Source organism: Schistocerca serialis, chromosome 5 (assembly GCF_023864345.2).
Source record: "Schistocerca serialis cubense isolate TAMUIC-IGC-003099 chromosome 5, iqSchSeri2.2, whole genome shotgun sequence".
Lineage (NCBI taxonomy): Eukaryota > Metazoa > Arthropoda > Insecta > Orthoptera > Acrididae > Schistocerca > Schistocerca serialis.
In genome coordinates this window covers 407,940,689-407,963,084 of record NC_064642.1, presented here as the reverse complement: position 1 = coordinate 407,963,084, position 22,396 = coordinate 407,940,689, and the positions used below count along the sequence as shown (strand labels likewise).

The 22,396-nt window shown below is 45.8% G+C and overlaps 1 protein-coding gene across 1 annotated transcript in view; it reads right to left on the bottom strand.

The window, feature by feature from the left end:
* The window catches only part of LOC126481138 (bestrophin-4), a 569,514-nt gene that overhangs the window by 24,771 nt on the left and 522,347 nt on the right, over positions 1-22,396 (bottom strand). The window contains exons 8-9 of the mRNA XM_050104689.1: positions 13,264-13,491; positions 9,755-10,037 (exon numbers count right to left, since the gene is read on the bottom strand). Coding sequence (XP_049960646.1) covers positions 9,755-10,037; positions 13,264-13,491 — 511 coding nt within the window. The remainder of the gene's footprint in view (positions 1-9,754; positions 10,038-13,263; positions 13,492-22,396) is intronic.

Below are 22,396 nucleotides of genomic sequence, written 5' to 3'. Positions count from 1 at the left end.
TGCGAAACTTAAACCGTAACGGTAACTGTATGTGGCCAAGGTCCCGACAGTTGTTACTGGAGCAGTATACTGTGTGCTGTGTAGATGTCGCTATGAGACAATCACTGCGCAGTGGAATTTCCGCTGTCATGAAAATTCCTGATTGATTAAAATCGGGTTTCGGACCAGTATTCTTATCTTTCTCAGACAGCGATCTTACTGACTGAGGTATCGAGGCACGACTCGCGAACCACCTTAACAATTCAGTTGCATCCGTACCTTTCTCCCGCTTCCCAAACAGCATATACTTCTGCTGGATCGCTACGTTTTTCAATATGAATGTCCGATTCTTTATGCAGTACACAAAAATGAATCCTCGATAATACAGAAGCCTTTTGTTCGAATAGACTTAAGAGTCAAATATGTAGCTGCCGTTACACTAAAACAACAAGGCCTTCAGTAATATCTTTAAAAGCTCTGACATCAAATGACGATTACTTGCTCTGCAACTAAGTCCTTAGCGACAGAAATTCGCTTGCCATTCTTTAGTTGCTTTACGAAGACATAACAAATATGAACTTTTCTTTTCTACATTTGCAGTCTAGCAACCGCTTACAAATTTACAAGTTCTCCTGATATGACCTGTGTATGAAATTCTTGGACAACAGTATATTTTCGCTGACAAGTAATGACGATTTTTGTTAAAAATGGAACACCTCCAGCTGTACTTAAGACTTCATATTTATTTGGCTACTAGTTTCGACGTTGCGTCAACGCTATCTTCAGGCCCGTACAATTTGATGATATCAATTGCGTGTGGCTGAGTACTAGAAGTCCGCGGTGAGACCAATACGTGCTCCACATATTTAAATATGGATGTACGAAGAGTAATGACGATGGTTAATTTCCTTGAGTGATCTTCGATGGAAGAAAGTACTGTAAAAAGGACAACTGATCTTTCAAGATAATGGATTTTTCTAACTCCCTGAACCCGAAATAGTGCCGAGGAAATTTATGGTTCAAATGGCTCTGAGCACTATGGGACTCAACTGCTGTGGTCATAAGTCCCCTATAACTTAGAACTACTTAAACCTAACTAACCTAAGGACATCACACACATCCATGCCCGAGGCAGGATTCGAACCTGCGACCGTAGCGGTCGCGCGGTTCCAGACTGAAGCGCCTAGAACCGCTCGGCCACACTGGCTGGCGCGGAAATTTACATTTCGTTTGGAGTGTCGCATAATAATTACTATTCCATACTTGCAAGGACGTTTCTTAGATGTAGGATCAGTGCATTACTTGCTAAAGATCCCTTAGATGCAGGACACCGTTTACCCTTGCCACACGTATTGGCTCTCGAGCAGAAATTAGTAGTTGAGGTAGACGGCAGTAAGCTTAGAATCACAGTTCTGCAGCTCTGTAATCTACGACTAATATCAAATTCGTTTCGGTGTAAACGTGTACTTTAACATAGACACCACGTTCTCGCTATTAAGAATAATTACCTTATTTTCTTACAGGTGTCCTAAGCGCTATTCGAGTGCGCCGAATGCGCTTTGATTCCGAATTGGAACCGAGGAAAATTGCGCAGTGGTTAAACCATTGAACGCTTATTCTGGAGAAGCAGTGCTTAAATCGAAGTTGGAAATACTAACTTAGGGTTTTTACAGTTTCTCTAATAATTTTTAGCAAGCATCCCAACGATTTCCTCGCGTTGCTAGAAACTTAATAGGCTAAGAATAATAATAAAAAAAAATCGTTCACTGGAAGCAATGGAATTAAAAAGTGCTCGCAGATCTCGTGTCTTTTTTAAACAGTCCGAACACCATATACTACTGTTTCTAAAATGAAGAAATCACTCTGTGTCGGTGATATATTCAATCCCAAATAAGACAAAGGAAAATACCTCATCTATTGGACTATAGCTGCTTGTCCCTCCGGTAGACGCTTTTCCAGCAGCGCGATCCGAAATCGCTTCACACATCAACACTACTCTATCCCTTCTCTGGAAGGCATTGTAGCATCATGGAAGAACCAGCGCGAAATAGAAGGACGCTTGCAGGTTGAAATGACCGGATGGATTACGACCATGGGTTGTGCTTGATTTCGCGCTACGCACCGACGTTGCGAAGGACAAGGAAGGAACGTTTCATCCTATATACTGGTCCATACAGTCACTAATGTACGGATGGCGTTCAATAAGTATTGCAACACATTTATTTTGTCGGCCACTTTCGGCTGAAAAAATACGGATTTTGTTGTGGAACATTGTGGAATATTCCCGTTCCAGCCCCATAGTTTCACGAAATTCCGATAGGTAGCGCCCCTATACGTAGTCTTCAAAATGGCGTCTGTAACGGAGGTGCGTTCCAAGCAGAGAGCTGTCGCTGAGTTTGGTAGAAAACCAGAGCGTCGCAGATAATCATAGACGCTTGCAGAATATCTACGGAGACGAAGTGAATGGTGAATCGCTGGGGGATTCTGTCGTCATCGCAACAAGGTCGCGCAAACCTGTCCACACTCTCGCATGCCGGCCAACCGCATGCCATGTTGAAACGTGCGGACACACTTATTCGAGGTGACACCTCGCTTCTGAATTTGACGTCTCTGTTGGTATTGATGATACACTCGTCAACAAAACTTTGTTGGACTGTTGTTCCTCATCCCCACTACAGCCCGTTTATCGCGCACTCCGATTTCCGTCTGTTTGGCCCAATGAAGGATGCAAATCGCGGGATGCAGTAAGTGGATGATGGGGAGGTTATTAATGCAGCAAAATGTTGGCTCCGATGTCAAAAAGTAGAGTGGTACCATGCGAACATACAGACCCTCCAATAGCGAGGTGTTAGACTGGCCCATTGAACAGAGATTATGTTGAAAAATACGGTTTTGTAGCAAAAGAGTGGGGAATAATATGGTGTATTGGAATAAAACCAACTCACTTTCAGAGTTAATTGTGTTGCATAATTTATGAGATCTCTTTCAAACATATCGTGTTACTTGCATCATGGTCGAAAAATACGTCAGAGCTTAATGAACGAGTAATCTTTAAGATAAGGACCTGTAATGTTACCAACATACATAAACGATCTGTCAGCTAGCGTCAGCAACATTATCAGGCTGTTTGCTACGACGCTGTTGTCTACAGGAAGGTATCGTTGTTGGACGATTTAAGGAAATGCAGAAAGACTTGGACAAAACTTTCAGCTGATGTGATGAATGACACCTTTCTTTAAGTGTTGATGAATGTAAGATAATAAAGAGAAACAACACGATCGTACAGATTACAAGATTAGTGGTGAACATCTTGAGCATGTAACATCGTGCAAGTATTCGAGGATAAGACTAAGAGGCGATATGAAATGGGGTGAACTCACACAATCATTATTAGGGAAGGTGAATGGAAGACTTAGGCTTGTTAGAAGGATTCTGGGGAAGTGCAGTTCGTTTGTAAAACAAATCGCTGATGTGAGCAATTCTAGAGCATTGTTCCACCTTTTGGAATCCTTATGGGGTATGCATGACAACAGACATCAAATGAATTTAGAGACATGCTGCTAGGCCCGTAACAATCGATACAGCCCATATGATAGGATAACCACAGATGCCCAGTGAGCTTAAATGGCAGTATGGATAGAAGTGAAATAATGAATTAAAATTTGCGCCAAGGAAGGAACTTGAACCTGCGTCACCTGCTTATTAGGCAGATGCGATAACAACTACACAATCGTGGCCTTGTGGTTGCCACAGGTGCAATGGACTACCCTACTCCAAAGTCCTCCTGAACACAAACTTCAATTCACACCTTCAGCCCGTTTTCCTCATCTTAAATCGTCAGTACTGCCGAGGCTCTCCGGTATTGGAATAGCACCCTAGTTATCGGATAGCCTTGGCAATACTGACGACTTATGAAGGGGAAAATGGGCTGAAGGTGTGAATTGAAGTTTGTGTTAGGGAGGGCACTGGATTACGGTAGTCTGTGCAGCAGTAGTAACAAAAATGCCACGGTGGAGTAGTGATTAGCACATCTGCCTAGTAAGCAGGAGTCCCGGGTCCAGGTCTTGGTCACGGCATAAATTTTAATTCATTACTTCAGCTTCTATCCCTATCAAAGATAAAGTTAAGACTCATGTCCCCAGTAAAATTTAATTCCATCAGAATAAATAGAAATCTTTGGGAGAAAGGTGATGTTAAATTTGTGTATATAGCTTGTATCCCAACAAGACATTGCTACAGCTTTGTTATCACCCTCTTGTATCTCACTTAGGCATCATGAAAACAGAGGATTAGAGTAGGTACAGACGCATATTTTGTTCTGATCTTCGGTTCAAAGACTGATTCGATGCAGCTTTCCATGTTACCCTATCCTTTGCAAAACTTTTCATCTCTACAGAGCTACTACATCCTACATCCATTTGAACCTGGTTACAGTGCTTAAGCATTGGTACCCCTCTATTATTTCAACCCCCACCCCCCACCTCCTACACACACATACTTCCATCCCATTACCAAATGGATGATTGCTTGATGTGTCAGAATACGTTGCATCAACCTGGAATGATGGTATCCAAAAGTGGTTTTCCAAATAAACACACAGCAAAGCAAATTTTGATGATTGAAGTTATTCAGCACAGTTTATAGAAAATAATTTTCACAGAGTAATTATTCTTCCGCACATCAGCATATACAACCGAGAATGTCTGCATCGGTGCAGGCTTCTGTCTGAAAAAAGTAAATATCAGTCTGTATGTATTCGCAGAGATCCACATCCGCACAGACCTTTAGGGATTGGCTACGGCGCTGTCTCAGCCCGCTCTCAAGAGAGGTACACAGAGTGGACACGTTAAAAGAAAGCCGGCGAGCGATGAGGCGGGGTGCAGGAAACAGCCCTTCCTTTAGCAGTCTTCCCTTCCATTACAGCACAGAGTCGGCCGTAGTAGCCATCCTGAAAATAACGCCCAACTAGTAGACTTCATCATCAGACTTGCTATGTCGTGTTTCGTTGTTCGCATGCACTTAGTATATTGAGAAAAGGGCAGTTCATAGTGCATACTGATTGATATTAACACTTTGTTCATAGTAACAATTGTGAATGCAACTAGTCAAATGGCTATTTGTGTCACTGTACTTTTCGCATCTTATTTACTTCAAATTTGTCAGTGAAGACGGGCACTTACATTGGGTGTGTGTGTGTGTGTGTGTGTGTGTGTGTGTGTGTGTGTGTGTGTGTGTGTGTGTGTGTGTAACCTTGCTGCACATTGCAACGGTCCAAATACACTACCATACACGCACTTATTTATTTCTGCCTGTAAAGTAGCAGTGCTAGAACAACGTGGTAAAAACGTTTGCGGAGCAATGTAAAAGGGCTATAAGTGGGGAATAATCATGTTGTTACCTATTTTGCAAAACAGCTTTCATATTCTCGACGAGTAATAGCTACTGAGCCCAGGGTGTGGAGTACCTGGACGGAGGAGGCGTGAGTGGTAATTGCAACACAGTAATGCGCCAGGCAGCGCAGAACATGCACATGCTCTTACTGAGAAAAAGGGCCATTTGAAATAAACTGTGAAGCAGCAGTCTTTGTCATGTATCCATTCACTAATGATGAAACTTCTTATATACGCCAGGCCAAGCTAATATACATTGATATAAATTGAATTTCAGTTAAAGGTAGGTACGTAGGTAGATAGATAAACAGATAGATATAATGAAGCGCAATAGTTGTAGGCCACATGCGTTTCCAGAATAAATGTGAAGGATTAGTTTCAGTACTTCACTTTTTTTTGAGTGATGAGAGAATTTGAGCGAGTGTGTGAAGCTTTTATTTCTGCCTAGGGTGCTACGCAGGTTTTTTTTTTAACTACATGAATATTTCGTGTGTAGGGAATATTGATTATTGTTTGCTGTTGATGGATTACTGTCTGCAGTTTTTTACTGGCAGAGATGTGGAACTTCGATTACTGTAGAAAGTAGGTGAGGATTCGGTGTCAGATAGCAAATTTAGTGCCCCAGTAGGACTATTCACGTATGTACATAGATGGCCCGCCTGGTTGGCATGCGGTCTAACGTATGGCTTTCCGGGCGGGAAGGAGCGCCTGGTCCCCGGCACGAATCCGCCCGACGGATCTGTGTCGAGGTCCGGTGAACCGGCCAGTCTGTGGATGGTTTTTAGGCGGTTTTCCATCTGCCTCGGCGAATGCGGGCTGGTTCTCCTTATTCCGTCTCAATTACACTATGTCGGCGATTGCTGCGCAAACAACTTCTCCACGTACGCATACACCACCGTTACTCTACCACGCCAACACTGGGATTACATTCGTCTGGTGTGAGACGTTCCGTGGGGGGGCAACCGGGGGTCGAACCGCACAATAACCCTGGGTTCGGTATGGGGCGGCGGAGGGGTGAAGTGGACTGTGGTAGTCGTCGTGGGGTTGTGGACTACTGCGGCTGCGGCGGGGACGGAGCCTCTCCGTCGTTTCTAGGTCCGCGGTTAACATACAATACAATCTACATAGATGCTCCGCAAGCCACCATACGGTGCAAGCCGGAGGGCACCCTGTGCCATTCCTTTCCTGTTCCAATCTCAAATGGAGGAAAAGAAAAAGATTATCTACATGTCACCGTATGAACTCTTATTTCTCGAATCTTATCTTCCTCGTCCTTACGAGCAGAGTGTGTTGGCGGCAGTGGAATCGTTCGACGGTCAGCTTCAAATGCCGGTTCTCTAAATTTCTGCAATAGTGTTTCTCGAAAAGGATACCCATTTGAGCTCCCGAAGCATGTCCTTGACACGTGTTAAAGGCGCTGCAGTCTGGAACCGCAAGACAGCTACGGTCGCAGGTTCGAATCCTGCCTCGGGCATGGATGTTTGTGATGTCCTTAGGTTAGTTAGGTTTAACTAGTTCTAAGTTCTAGGGGACTAATAACCTCAGCAGTTGAGTCCCATAGTGCTCAGAGCCATTTGAACCATTTGACACGTGTTCTTCGAACCTACCGGCAACAAATCTAGCAGCGCGCCTCTGAATTGCAACTGCGTCTTCCTTCAACGGATCCAAAAGATTCGTGCAGATTGCACCAATGTCCTATATGCGATCTCCTTTACCGGTAAACCACTCTTTCTTAAAATTCTCCCAATAAACCTAAGTCGACCTTTCGCCTTCCCTACCACAGTTCTCACATGCTCGTTGTATTTTATATCACTTTGCAACGTTACGCCCAGGCATTCAAACGACTTGACTGTGTCAAGCAGGACACTAGTAATACTGTAACCGAACATTACAGTTTGTTCCTCCTGCTCATCGGCATTAACTTACATTTTTCCACATATAGACCGAAATGCCATCTTCCGTCCAGAACACTAACGTACGGACGTCTGTTGACAATTTGTATGTTTATATCGTGAATCAGACACAGGACGGAGAAACAGCGGTTTATGGAAGTCTGTTCCCAAGATAGAATACTCAAATTTTCTGGGTGTGTGCATTGATGAGAAATTGACTTGGAAGAAAGAGTTCGATGATCTGCTGAAACTGTTAGGTTCAGGTACTTATGCTATTAGGGTTATTGCAAATTTTGGTGATAAACATACCAGTAAATTAGCCTACTATGTCTATTTGCATTCACTGCTTTCGTATGACATATTTTGGGGCAATTCGTCATTAAGGGAGAAAGTATTCATTGCACAAAAGCGTGTAATTAGAATAATAGCTGTAGTCCACCCAAGATCACCCTGCAGACATTTATTTAAGGAACTCGGGATATTCACAGTACCTTCGCAATACATATATTCACTTACGAAATTTGTGATTAATAATCCATCCCAATTCAAAAATAACAGCGAAGTGCATAGCTACAACACCAGAGGAAAGGATGATATTCACTATTCTGAATTAAATCTCCCTTTGGCACAGAAAGGGGTGAATTGTGCTGCCACAAAATCTTTGGTCATTTGCCAAATCGTATTAAAAGTCTGACAGATAAGCAACCAACATTTAAAAGCAAATTAAAAGAATTTCTGAATGACAACTCCTTCCAATCAATAGATGAATTTTTAGATATGAAGTAGTAACTGTAAAAAAATTAATTATTTTGTGTAAAGAAAACTTATGTAAAAGTGACAGGTTCCACGTTGTTGTTGTGGTCTTCAGTCCTGAGACTGGTTTGATGCAGCTCTCCATGCTACTCTATCCTGTGCAAGCTACTTCATCTCCCAGTACCTACTGCAACCTACATCCTTCTGAATCTGCTTAGTGTAGTCATCTCTTGGTCTCCCTCTACGATTTTTACCCTCCACGCTGCCCTCCAATACTAAATTGGTGATCCCTTGATGCCTCAGAACATGTCCTACCAACCGATCCCTTCTTCTAGTCAAGTTGTGCCACAAACTCCTCCCCAATCCTATTCAATACCTCCTCATTAGTTATGTGATCTACCCATCTAATCTTCAGCATTCTTCTGTAGCACCACATTTCGAAAGCTTCTATTCTCTTCTTGTCCAAACTATTTATCGCTCATGTTTCACTTCCATACATGGCTACACTCCATACATATACTTTCAGAAACGACTTCCTGACGCTTAAATCAATACTCGATGTTAACAAATTTCTCTTCTTCAGAAACACTTTCCTTGCCATTGCCAGTCTACATTTTATATCCTCTCTACTTCGACCCTCATCAGTTATTTTGCTCCCCAAATAGCAAAACTAATTTACTAGTTTAAGTGTACACGTTCCACATCATTACGAAATGTCGTATTCATGATCTATGGAACAAGGATTAATGTATGTATGTATGTATGTATGTAGTGCTTTAAGTTTTGACACCAGGATATGAGCCTGTAGGTTAGCAGTTATTCCCGTGGTTTTGAACACGTCCAACACTCGGTTCAGTAAGGTAATATGCTCCTCCCAAGTTTTCGATGCAATAAGCAAATCATCAACAGCCGGCCGAAGTGGCCGTGCGGTTAAAGGCGCTGCAGTCTGGAACCGCAAGACCGCTACGGTCGCAGGTTCGAATCCTGCCTCGGGCATGGATGTTTGTGATGTCCTTAGGTTAGTTAGGTTTAACTAGTTCTAAGTTCTAGGGGACTAATGACCTCAGCAGTTGAGTCCCATAGTGCTCAGAGCCATTTGAACCATTTTTGAAATCATCAACAAACACTGTTATCCTGCTTCTGAGTTCTGGGCCTAGTGCATAATCTAGAGCTGCTATAAAGATTCCAGCACTAATGTTGAGTCCGAAAGGAACTACGGTGAATTGGTAACTTCTTCCGGAATAAATGAAAGCCGTAGACTTTCTTGATGACTCATTCAGCTTGACTTGCCAATAAGAGCTCCGCAAATCAATTCTCGTCAAATATTTGACATCCTGGAACCGTTGTACAAGTTCGTCTATGTTTTCCGGATGTGTTGTCACTGGAATTATGATTTTATTTCTCTGGCGCCGAGTACCAGTCTAACAGTCCCATTTGCTTTTGGCACGACTAACAATGGGAAGCAGTATGGGCTTGTAGAGGGTTCGATCAAACCCCATTTCAACATGCGATCTATTTCCTTTTGAACTTGAGCCTTTAACCTCCAGGGAACAGGATAGAAAGTTCAAATTGCCAGTAGCGAAAAGGCGACAGTTATTTTTCCTTCGCTGTATAGGAGAAACTGGATAATACTGGTACGAAGCACCCGCGGCCACGCACCGCACAGTGGCCCGCAGCGTACAGAACGTGTGCAGAAGCAGACGCAGACGCAGGACTGCGGAGCGGCGCTGGCGAACTCACCTGACCTGCTGACGCGGCGGCCCGACTTGCGGCCGACGAGGCGGTCGTAGAGCGACATCTTGTGCGGGTGGTGCGCGCCGTTGGCCGGCTGGCCGCCCCCGCCGTTGACCACGCCGACGCCGATGCCGCCGCACTCGGGGCTGGAGTAGACGGAGTTGTGGCGCGTGCGCCCGAACGGCGCCGTCGCGTACGTCGTGCCCGACGACCGGCCCGAGCCCATGCGCTGCAGCTGCCGCCGGAACCAGTTGCCGCGCCGCTCCACCAGCGGCGTGTCCACGCTCTCCTGTGTGCACGCGACGCGGCAGTCGCACTGTCAGAGCCAGTCACAGGCACACCGCACAAAAGATTACACCCCGCCACCAGGAGATATCGTGCTAAAAACCGTCTAACACCGCGTTTTAGACTCGGTAATGGCCTCAATTACGCGAGGAGGTGAGTCTAAAACTTCTCTTGGGCATGCCGTACCCAACTTAAGCCACTCAATGGTGAGGAGGTTCCATAAAGCAAGGCCGGCCGTGGCGTGCCGACTGTGCAGGCCACGGGTGGGCCAACACTTGTAACATTATGTGATTGCCTTGGAAGATGGCAAGAACTATGCCCCTTACATGAAGTCATTAAAGATCACCTAACTCACGTTGAGCGAACAGTAGGGCTGAACAAAAATGACTGACAAGACACAATGCATCTTGTAGAGGGTATAGTATGGACGTATTGGAATAATTAATGTCGGGTGATGGTTTTAAAGTAACTCACACGACATGAAAACTTTGTGGAAACTCAGAATTGACCGTGGCCACTGGGGGAGCGGCTAAGGGAAGCGACAATAGGCAGCTTAGGGCGGCTCAAGCTCTGAGAAAGCGGTAACGGAGCACGGCCTCCAGCCGCCTTAAGATGAGTGACAGTGAGTGGGTGGGTGGTTGGTTGACCCCATGCTGGTGTACCAGGAAGCAAATGGAGAATTTGTACGCCTGTTGATAAATGTCTGTCGTCCCGTTTTCTGTGAAACATGCAAGAAAGCCGTGCAAAGCTACAGTGGAGCTGTCAACAGAGGTCAAAATATGCGTGTTCGTGACTATAGCAACTTCACATTGAATTCACGGTCCACAGAGTCTGAAGCAAACCAGGTGAAGAAGAGCGACAGAATGAAATACGCCGGCCTCCGATGGGAACGTAGGACCGAGGAATTTGAAGTACTCTCCTGGGACTCTGAATTCCGGAAACATTGGTGTTTGTAAAGACGCTAACCTTGATGGGTGGCCTGGGAGGAGCGAAATAGCAGAAGTTGAGAGAAAGGGAAATTTTGTGGGAATTTGTTCACTTCCCAGAGCAGCCATTGGTCGGCGCTGGGATGCGACGCATAATTAACGCGACTTGCGCTGCAATTGGCGTAAGTGATTTTGCTGGAGGGGAAACCGAGGCTAAGAGTAGACTGTGAGAAGTCTCGGTAGAGGTCTTCCGTTCCCAGCTTGCCTAGAGTGCGGACGTGGCGTTCTTTGCTCAGTTTGCCTGAGAAAGAGTGAGCATCTCCGCAGTTTAGGACTTAGCAAATGGAACGATTGAGCTTGGAGATAGTGTTGAAATCTTATCCGCCCCTTCTGTAAAGCCACCATATTTCAGGGATTTTGATTTCTACGTTTCGCCCGCTGTTCCCAGACATACTATATGGGATTAAGATCGGGTTATTTAGCGGGCCATGCGATATGGTACCTGAGTATTCGCCAAACTGGGAAAGTATGCAAGAAACCGTGTGAACACAGCTGTTGTCATGTTGGAAGACTGGATTGTCCACAGAATACTCATCCTAAAGATGCAGAAGAACGGGCGACACTTGGTCACCGAGAATGTGGCAAAAACATGTTCGTTCATATTTATGTTATCTGAACGAATGGACCCAAGTCATGACACCACCACGAAAATATCACAGAACTGTCTCCAGCCCGATCTACATCCTCTACACGATACACAATAAACGCCTCCTTGGGCGTTGGTGCACTCGACACCTTGCGTCATTTTAAAGGAAGAAAATTTCACTCGATGGACGACGCTACGCGCTTCCAGTCACCTGCTGTCCAGCTTTTGAGTTGGTGAAGACATGCAGTTTTATGTGCCTTGTGCGCAAGGGCGTATTGCGAGGTATTAGACTCTAAATGTCCATTGTAAGCAGTTGCCTTCGCATCGTGCACCTAGAGACTCGTCTAAGAAGGACCTGCATTCACTGAAAACAATTCACGTCGTGTTTGAAGCCGATAATCGCCGATAAGGTGTGATGCTTCTCTCCACTCCCTGACAGAACCTTCTTACGACCACTATTCTTACGCCATGTTACTTAGCTGAAGGGCGGTACACCATTCTTGCAGACACGTTGGACAGTCCACTTTGATGTACTAAAAACCAGGCAACTTCATTCGTCGTGTGATCAAAGGCACATCTAAACACAATAGCCCCTTTTACCATTTTGTTATGTCTCCAATTTTACCCACTTCACTGTGCCAGCCTGATACACCCACGTCTCTGACATAACTTACGTCAATGGTAGCGGGTCACGTGACCTTATGGTAACGTCGACATTAGCCTTGACTGCACTTGGTGCCAGAGAGCAACTCGGATGAAAAGTTTCTGCATTGCACATCTTATATAAGGCTGTTCTTTGAAATACTGAACTGCAGATACAGTACTTGTCATGCTTTAACTTTACAAGCCTGACTCAAATCTGCAGAAGTGCACATTCCACAAGCAGTGTGTGAGGGATCGTGTTTGGCACAAGCATTGACTAGTGTGTTTCCTGTCCCATTCATGAAGGGCGCGAGCTGATGTGTATTATGAGAACCTCCAGGCACGTTCTTATTTCTTATCTTGTCCTCCACATACTTATCCTAAGAGATAAGACACATAAAGCACAGTTCCTTTTGAACAGCACCTCAATCATATTGTCTCGAATTTATGCGAACACTGTCTCGAACACGTCGCTCGCTCGCTCTCAACGACTGCCTTGAGATCACAGAGCATTTGTGACACTCTTTCGGTGCAAACTGACTGCTCACAATTTATCTACTCCTATAATAACCCCAAACATTTGAATAGTGTCACAGAATTACGTACGTGATTTCGTCCTTAATTTGCAATATCTTTCCAGATTTATATCTATGGACCTTATGTCCCCCCCCCCCCCCCCTCTTCATTCGCTTTCCCTAAAACTGTATGTTCATTGAACCTGGTACCATCTTCTCCCCGATATAATAGGTGTCCGGATTCTTTTGATCAGATAGTGCAATGTCTTGTGAAATCAGATGGATCTTTTGAAACACATTATGTATTAAAGCCAACGATGTTTTTGTTGATCGTAACACTCAAGACGGTCGCTAAACGACGTTAACGTAATGTACAATGAAAGGAAATACCGTACTTTGGTCTGTGTCATAATCTGCAACATATCGACACAAGGAAATCGTGGGAAAGGAAGGTGTATGTAAGGTCCTGGAAGCGGTGCAGTTCCGGCGGCAGCTACTCACGTAATCCGCGTAGTCTTCGACGGGCACTTTGGAGCGCGGCACGTTGGCGTACATGGAGTCGGCTTCCTTGACGACGAACGTCTCGGCCGAGCCCTTGGGCTCCGAGCGGCGGAAGTGTCCGGAGGCGAGCGTGTAGGGCAGCTCCGTGGGGACCACCTCCTCCCAGTACTGGTCCTTGAGCAGCTCGGGGTGCTCCTCGTGCATCTCGTCGACGATCATGTAGGCCGCCTGTGGACATGAGCACACCACGCGTCAGTCGCCTTGCCGCTTCAATTCAGAATGCAACCGTTCACACTAGACGTTTCGGAGGATTGTACCACAACCATCACTAGGATTCATCTGGCAGCAGTACAAAACAAAGAAAAAATACAAAAAAACATTTCAGTACAAAGTTACGTGGATGTTCAGATTGCATAGGCGAACAGTAATACCTTTACATGCAGCCTGGAGCTCTTGCTAGGATAGACAGCGTTTTCCAGGTAGCACACAGCCGCACTAAGAATTTAGTTCCTGCCTGGCTGTGTAGTATTGTGTGTTGTAGTCTGCGATATGTATTGTATTGTATTGCATGTTAACTGGGGACCTAGAAACGACGGAGAGGCTCCGTCCCCGCCGCAGCCGCAGTTGTCCACAACCCACGACGACTACCGCAGTCCACTTCACCCCTCGGCCGCCCCACACCGAACCCAGGGTGAATGTGGCCTCCGGTGGACCCCACAGGGAATGTCTCACAGTAGACGAGTGTAGCCCCTATGTTTGCGTCGTAGAGTAATGGTGGTGTACGCGTACGCGGAGAACTTTTTTGCGCAGCAATGGCCGACATAGTGTAACTGAGGCGGAATAAGGGGAACAAGCCCGCATTCGCCGTGGCAGATGGAAAATCGCCTAAAAACCATCCACAGACTGGCCGGTTCACCGGACCTGGACACATTTGCGCCGAGCGGATTCGTGCCGGGAACCAGGCGCTCCTTCCCGCCAGGAAAGGCGTGCGTTAGACCGCATGGCCAACCGGGCGGGCGCGATATGTATTACTAGTTACTTTTAATACACATTCAATGGTTTCAGGCTGGTTTGCCCATCCTCAGACGAGGTCCATGTTAGACTGGAATGTGTTACACTGTTTGTTAGTTGCCGAAGCCAACGAATGTGAAAGCAGAAGACTTCCTGAAGTGTCTTGGGCTCTGTAGCAATGTCCACACACTCCACTTCCGCACAACTCCGCTCAACTCCGCTCAACTGTCACGAACTCTATTAGGAGATAAGAACAAATAACATATAAAAATAATAATGTTAATTTTATGTAATATTTTTAATTATTATGTGTTTGTTTGTGTGTCTTTCTCTCTCAATATGTAGCCGACGTGGTTGCCACAGTTCATTCACTTTGGTTGTAAACGACTGTAATGGACCCACCATACTACATACGTAAATTGTATTATGTCAACTTTATTTTAAATTAAACTATTTTACGAACCCAACAGTGTACATCGCGTTTTTTTAAACTGTAATTACCCGTTTCGGCCGAATTAAGCCTTCTTCAGATTTGAAACTAGAATAAAGAGAAATACGTATACCGGATTACGTGAAATACAGGGCGATTGCTACCTCAAACAGCGGGTATGCCGTCGTTATAACTGAGAAGACAAAAAGCTCATTGATTATATATGTCAAACTTGGCGTTATTGTTACGACAGAGTACCAGCAACAAATTATATACCTATTGATGTGTGCTGTTGTGTTGCTGGTACATTTATTACCAAGGTTAAAATATCTATAAAATATATTAAAATTTAGCAACTAAAAAATTATGAAATAGAGCTACTGTTCTGCTATAGTTTCATTATTGCGATAGTATAATATTTTAAAAAGTTTCTCCATTATATTTGTCACACAATAAAAAACAAAACGAAGCTACATAAAATGTAGTCACACAATAAAAAACAAAACGAAGCTACATAAAATGTAGAAGCTTGAGACATAATTATCATTGAGTCCTGCGTATTTTTAAATTGTTATATTCTAATTTTTTATTGGTATTTTAGCTTAAGTAATAAACAGCAAACACCACAGGTAGTAACAGTCCTCCTATATTTTAGGTAACCTTTTCTTATTTGTATATATAAATAGCTGAGGTGATAGGAACTAACTAATTTTTTATTATCTTTATTCTAGTTTTAAATCTCAATATGATCTTATTTGGCCGAAACCGGTAATAACAGTTGAATAACAATGTAATTTTGATCCTTTTTTCGTAAGATAATAAACAAAATCGCTTACTTTGCCTGCGTCACAATGCTGCCATTCTATTAAATTCATAGCTCCTGTTTATACGGATTTTTATGATACTCGTACGAGGCATCTGCTGCGCCCGAGTGTCAAGGAAACGTCTGGTATCAATTCAAGCTATAAACGGAGTTGTCTTTGCATAACAAGTTGCCCTGTCGTCAGTAAATACAGTCGGTGATTTGAAATCGTGTTGCGTGCGGTCTGTCTACTAGGCGCTACTACTCGTTTATTTGAAATTTAGGTATATAAGCAACGAGACGAAGAACACACTTATGTAAACAGTTTGTTGCTTTTAGATAAATTTCGTATTGCGGAGGAGAAGGAAAACTTAGAGTAACACATCCCGTCAACATTTACGTAACCAGAGGTGGGACACCAAGTTAGTTAGTTGGAAATTGACAAGAAAAGGCATCAGAAGCAATGTTGTTGAAGGACTAACTTCTTCAGGCACGTGTCAGACGAATTTTAGAACATACAGTAAAGAAGTATACAAATCAAATGTAAGTTTCATAACCCGAGACGGGGCATACCACGATAAAAAGGGTCCTGAATGTGTGTGATGGCGTCATTCTTCCTAAGCGGGAATCAAGTAATGTCGCGACCTTAAAGGAAGACGTACGTAAGACTACGATATAAGGACGTGGACTGTGACATATGGAGATTTGACTCGGACCGGGAAGCACGCAGGGACAGCCGAAGTGGTGGTCCTATCTCCTGCACAGACATCCTTGGGCGTAGATACTAACATACAATCAACGCCATGTCATTACAGAGACGTCATCGCCATTGCAACTGTCTATAGACTGCAGGGAGCCATGATTTCCGTAGATTTCGATCAGGCATTCGATCACGTGAAACACATCTTCCTTGCGAAGGTGATGGAACAAATGGCTTTCCCATCTGCCTTCGTCCTCTTAATTATGCGTCTACTTCGTGACGCTTCGTCGAGGGTGATGGTCAATGGACGGATGACAACATCAATATCGATCGCAAGGTCAGGTTGCTCCCTTTCCACGATCATGTACGCTTCTCTGCGACCTGCATTGAGGTTTATCAGAGCTCACCTAGGGAGAACGCACATTCAAATGTCGCGCCTATGGAGATGACGTCTTCATCGTACGTATCAACGAGGTGGTTCAAGAGGCAACACGGTGGATCGAACAATACGGAAGCAGTGCGGGCAGATATACGAACTTCGCCAAATCCTGCGCGATGACCACTGGAAGGGAACTCCCTGATGAAAGTATGGCTCCGTTCAGGACGATAGAGACGCTATGCGTCTAGGAATCTTTTTTACTCGAGACATCCATCGTACCACGGGAATCAACTCCCTGCGTCTTATTCAAAACAACAGGACGTGCGTTCGACGCCAGTTATTACGAGCAGTGGACACGTTAAAACGTGCTGTTTATTAACATTTATACTGCATTCCGTATAACACATATCGCACAAATTTTACCTGTCTCTATAGTGATGGGGCGTCGTATCCAAGCGGCCCTCGGTTACTTTGTCAGTACTGGTCACATACTCAAGGTCAAGTACGACAGCGTCTCACTCCGCAAACGAAGAGGGGGTCTCGCCCTGGTCATTGTCCATGTGCGCGCAACAATTCTTTACGTAAGTACGATGTTGAGGTTATGGGATCACAGCCTCAACAGTCTCACTGGACTTTTGGTCGACGAACTCGCACCTGCATCATGTCAGCCGCCGATCGCCCTGGCCCACATTGCACCAGCGCTGTCACGTATCAAACTTTTTTCTTCTGGAATACATGTCCACTCAGACTCTCCTCGCACTAGGGCTCCCACTACGCGAGGTATTTATCATCTCTTAATGCGGACTCATCTCACGAATGCTATCGAAGAGCGTCATCCACAGGCATAGGTGGGCGGTGGTGTGGCTCGCAGTTCATCAACCACACCACACCACACCACGGAAACGAGCGCTACCTGGTACATCGCTGTTACCGGTAAATACCAGACGCGACACAAAGTCCATGTCATCGCCCTGTTGGAGAACCCATCTGCTTGGGTATAATGTAGACGACACGGACGAACACCGTCTTCGGTGGCGGACGTATGATTCCTTCTCCAACAGGTACTGCCCTTTATCTCCGGGCGGCAACGCACATGATCGCCCCCATTATGATCTTGTGTCCGGACGAGATTTATTTTTCCCCATCAAAGATGGATCCCGTCACCTGGATAAAGGGTACGGCCGTTCTTTATCTTTCCAGAAATGGGCCCAAGAACGAGACCGAATTTTTGGACATTTTTGCTAACATGGCACCACATAATGAGAAAAGACAATAAATACCAGTTTACTTTTGCTAAATATCAAGACGGCATTTCCTCCAACCCGCCCTGCAGTTGGAACCTCCCCAGTGAGTGGGTTAGACAGGTGAAGTTATTTTGTCATGACCAAATCATAGGCTCGGCGATAGCTTTACGAAGCAAGTCACGAAACGGCTTCTTCAAAACGAGTGGTTGCAGGTACGTTTCCGTACATCAGAAGTATCTTTGAATTATTTTTGTCACTGCGTCCTATGTTAATTAAAGGAGTTTTCTATTATTCTTTTTACACTGTACAACTAAAAGAGACCCACACAAAACTGTTTCCTTATTTACTTGTATCCTGTAATTTCTAGTTAATGCATAAACTTCAATTTTAGAGTAAGAACTATGATTATTATGACCATATATATAAATTTGTTTTGTTATCAGCACACCTAACTGAGGTATTGCATTCTGTAATCCTGAAAACCGGTCTATGAAATTTAATTGCAGTAAAACTAATTTTTAACAAACCGGCAGCTTGCACGCTTCCTAGACTGGGAGGCAAGCCAGACTCGGATTAAAAAATGAAAATAAAAAATAATAGTAAGGCGACCGCTTAAAAAATTAAAAAAACAAATCGGATGCGGGTTCGCATCCCAATTCATCCGAAATTTTTCACCTTAGGAAAAAAAAATGAAAAAGTGGTCAAGGTAAAACTGCTCGCGATAAGCGGAAAACCGAGATCGAGTCCCGGTCCGCGAAAAATTTTAGTGTCACAGCTGGATAATACATCCAAATCCATTGCAGCTCATGTCACGAAATTCACGTTCAGCAAATAATTTGGAAATCTTGCAGCTGTGGCAAGCCAAAACAGATTACCTCTTCAGGCATCTAATCACCGTGGACGAGTGCTGGGAATATCGGTATTACCCTCAAATGAAAGAACAATGTAAGCAATGGGATACATGTGAATTCACTACCGCCGAAGAAGCTGAATATAGGCCTACTCTATCACTATCGGGGAATTTGATGCTGAATGGCTATTTTTTGTGACTGCCAATGTGAGGTGTAAACAAGATTATGCTCGTAAGCGCAAATCTTGTTAGTAGCGTATTACCGAAATCTCCTGATGAGATCACAGGAAGCTGTCCAAGGATGAACTTTTGTTCCACGACAATGACTCACCTAATTCTGAATGAGAGAAAGTGAGACATATCACTTTTTTCGGCTCTCAAACTTTACTTCCACCCCATATTCCCTTGACCACCATGTGACTAATTCCTGTTTCCTCGTATGAAGAAGCCGGTGCATGCTGAACATTTCCATACTGACAACGGCACTATTTTCGAGGTCGAAATTTTCGTGATCAGCTATAATGCAGACTTCTAAAAGCGGGGTCTCTGCCATTCTCTATCGTTGGTAAAAATTTGTGGCATGGAAGGGTGAATATGTAGACAAGGACTAACATCATCAACCAGTTTCATGATCGCAGCATTGTTTTTTCGTGGTGATAGTTGAAACAATACGAATACTCCTCGTGGCCCCCTTCGGTAGCTGCGCGGTCAGCGCGCTGAATTGCTCACCGAAGGGGCCTTGGTAAGATTCCCGGCCGGGTCGAAGATTTCTCCGCTCGAGGATTGGCTGTTGTGTTGTTTTTATGTTCGTATCGTCATGATGGACATTCCACTGTTGAGATGGTTGTCTGGAAACTTCCTGAAAGCCAGTAAATTAAAGAAAATACCCATCCTATTACAACAGCGGAAACAGAACAGAGATGACGACACCGGTTCGGATGATGCGACGCAGGGCACACACAGTACTGTGAAGTGCCGCCGCATGTGGGTCAGGGAAGCCGCGGCTGATCGGACGTCCGACGCATGCGGGGCACGGCGTCGGCTGCCAGACAATGCCCAGTTATGAGCGGTTCGCGTTTCACAAGACGGGCGGCAGCAGCAGCCGCTGTCGCAGCCTCGCACGCCCCCAACGGCTGGCATCAGCGAAAAGGCTCACGCGCCGCTTCGCCAGCTGTAAACACGGCCGTGAGCCGCTGGATGCCCGCCCAGCTGTCACCAGATTTCCCCTCGCGGCACGTCGGCCGCCGGGCTGCCTTGAGGAGGAGCGGCGGCGGCAGTTTGTCGACGAGGACGCGTCTCCACCTTCTCTACAAGTGTGCCGATGCCTAACGGTCTCGTGTCACCGCCAGGGCAATATAAAGATTGGGAAATGTGCATTTTTTTCATTTAGAAGAATGATAGGCTTCCACTTGAATAACATACTTTGTTCCCCAAAAACAACTGTTAACAATTCATCTCACTTTCTAAGCATCATTAACTTGTGACGCCCGAGCTTGGTGCACTTCGTTGCCAATCTGAAAGTTAATGTATGTCATGTTGAGTAACAACAGATATTTCCAACTGTTGGGCATCAGCTCAAATGACAGCTTCCTAACGATTTCAGAGACTGTGACAAGGTGGTTAGGATACTATAGCAGGGCAGAAAAATGTTTATCTCCCTTTGTAAGTAGGTGTAGAGAAGAGGGAAGATTTCGCGAATTGCTAGCAAATAAAAAATATTTAGTTGTATTTTTCTGCTTAAGAGTTAAGGATGTTACGGCAGAGAAAGTGAAGAACAGATGGGAGGACAAGGTAAAGGGGAGAGGGGAGGACAAAGCAATGGCAGAGGTGAGAGGCGACGACAAGGCGAAGGGCAGAGGTGAGAGGGGACGACAAGGTAAAGGGGAGAGGGGAGGACAAGGCAAAGGGCAGAGGTTAGAGGGGACAACAAGGTAAAGGGGAGAAGTGAGAGGGGACGACAGAGGGCAGAGGGGAGGACAAGGAGAAGGGCAGAGGGGAGAGGGAAGGACAATGTAAAGGGCAGAGGGGAGGACAAGGTGAAGGGCAGAGGGGAGGACAATGTAAAGGGCAGAGGGCAGAGGGGAGGACAATGTAAAGGGCAGAGGGGAGGACAATGTAAAGGGCAGAGGGGAGAGGGGAGGACAATGTAAAGGGCAGAGGGGAGAGGGGAGGACAATGTAAAGGGCAGAGGGGAGGACAATGTAAAGGGCAGAGGGGAGGACAATGTAAAGGGCAGAGGGGAGGACAATGCAAAGGGCAGAGGGGAGGGCATGGTGAAGGGCAGAGGGGAGAGGGGAGGACAAGGAAGTGCAGAGGGGAGGAGGGGAGAGGGGAGGACAAGGTCAGAGGGGAGAGGGGAGAACAAGGGCAGAGGGGAGAAGGGACGACGGAGGGCAGAGGGGAGGACTAGGAGAAGGGCAGAGGGGCGAGGGGAGGACAATGTAAAGGGGAGCGGGGAGGACAAGGAAGTGCAGAGGGGAGAGGGGTGGACAAGGGCTGAGGGGAGAGGGGAGGACAAGGGCAGAGGGGAGAGTGGAGGACAAGGGCAGAGGGGAGAGTGGAGGACAAGGGCAGAGGGGAGAGTGGAGGACAAGGGCAGAGGGGAGAGGGGAGGACAAGGGCAGAGGGGAGAGGGGAGGACAAGGGCAGAGGGGAGAGGGGAGAGGGGAGGACAAGGGCAGAGGGGAGAGGGGAGAGGGGAGGACAAGGGCAGAGGGGAGAGGGGAGGACAAGGGCAGAGGGGAGAGGGGAGGACAAGGGCAGAGGGGAGAGGGGTGGACAAGTGCAGAGGGGAGAGGGGAGGACAAGGGCAGAGGGGAGAGGGGAGGACAAGGGCAGAGGGGAGAGGGGAGGACAAGGGCAGAGGGGAGGATAACGTGAAGGGAGAGGGATATTGCCAAAGGCACAGGGGAGGTGGAAGAAATAGATAGAGAGAGATAAAGTGAATAGGAGAGAGGAGAAGGCGACATGGTGAATGGGACAGGGGAGAGAGGGGGGAACAAAGGGACTGGGGGAAAAGGAGAGGTCAGTAGTGGCCTGAGTCGAGGGGGAAGAGGCGAGAGGTGAAGGTGGGCAACAAGGCAAATGGGTGGATAGAGAGTAGAGACAGAGTGAAGGGTTGAAGGGAGATAGGGACAAGGTGTAGGGAAGAAGGGGGAAGCTGTGAAAGGGAAGGGGAGAATGGTGAAGGAAAAGGGCAGAAAAGTAAATGCGAAAGTGGTGAAGCAGGAGGGAGGAGCAGTGATGGGGAAGGAGAGAGGGAGGAGAAAGGAGAACAGAGAAGGAACTGGGGCAATAAGAGAGTGGAGAGCACGGAAGGGACTGGGGGAAAAAGAGAGTCAGTAGGGGCCAGAGTCGAGGAGGAAGAGGAGTTCAACTGGAAAAGAAGGAGTGGAGGAATCGAAAGAGTAGAGTGTGGACAAGGGTGAAGGGCAGAACGGTGCTATGACCGGAAATAGTGAAGGCACAAGCGGTCTTCTTGTTTGTGTTGTCCTTCTGTATTTTGTTCTATGTGTTTTCTTCTGAGACCTGTATGCTTGCTCTCTGCTAGATCCTCTGATTACATATCGTGCATGTCAGTGGTTTAGTTTCTGTTTAGCTGCTTTCTCTTGTTTTTACTTCAGCTTCGTTTTCGTAGAGTTCTATGTAGCATACCCCTTTTGTAATTGCCATTGTGTCAATTGACCTTGTACTATTGTCTTTGTGATAAAGTCTGGT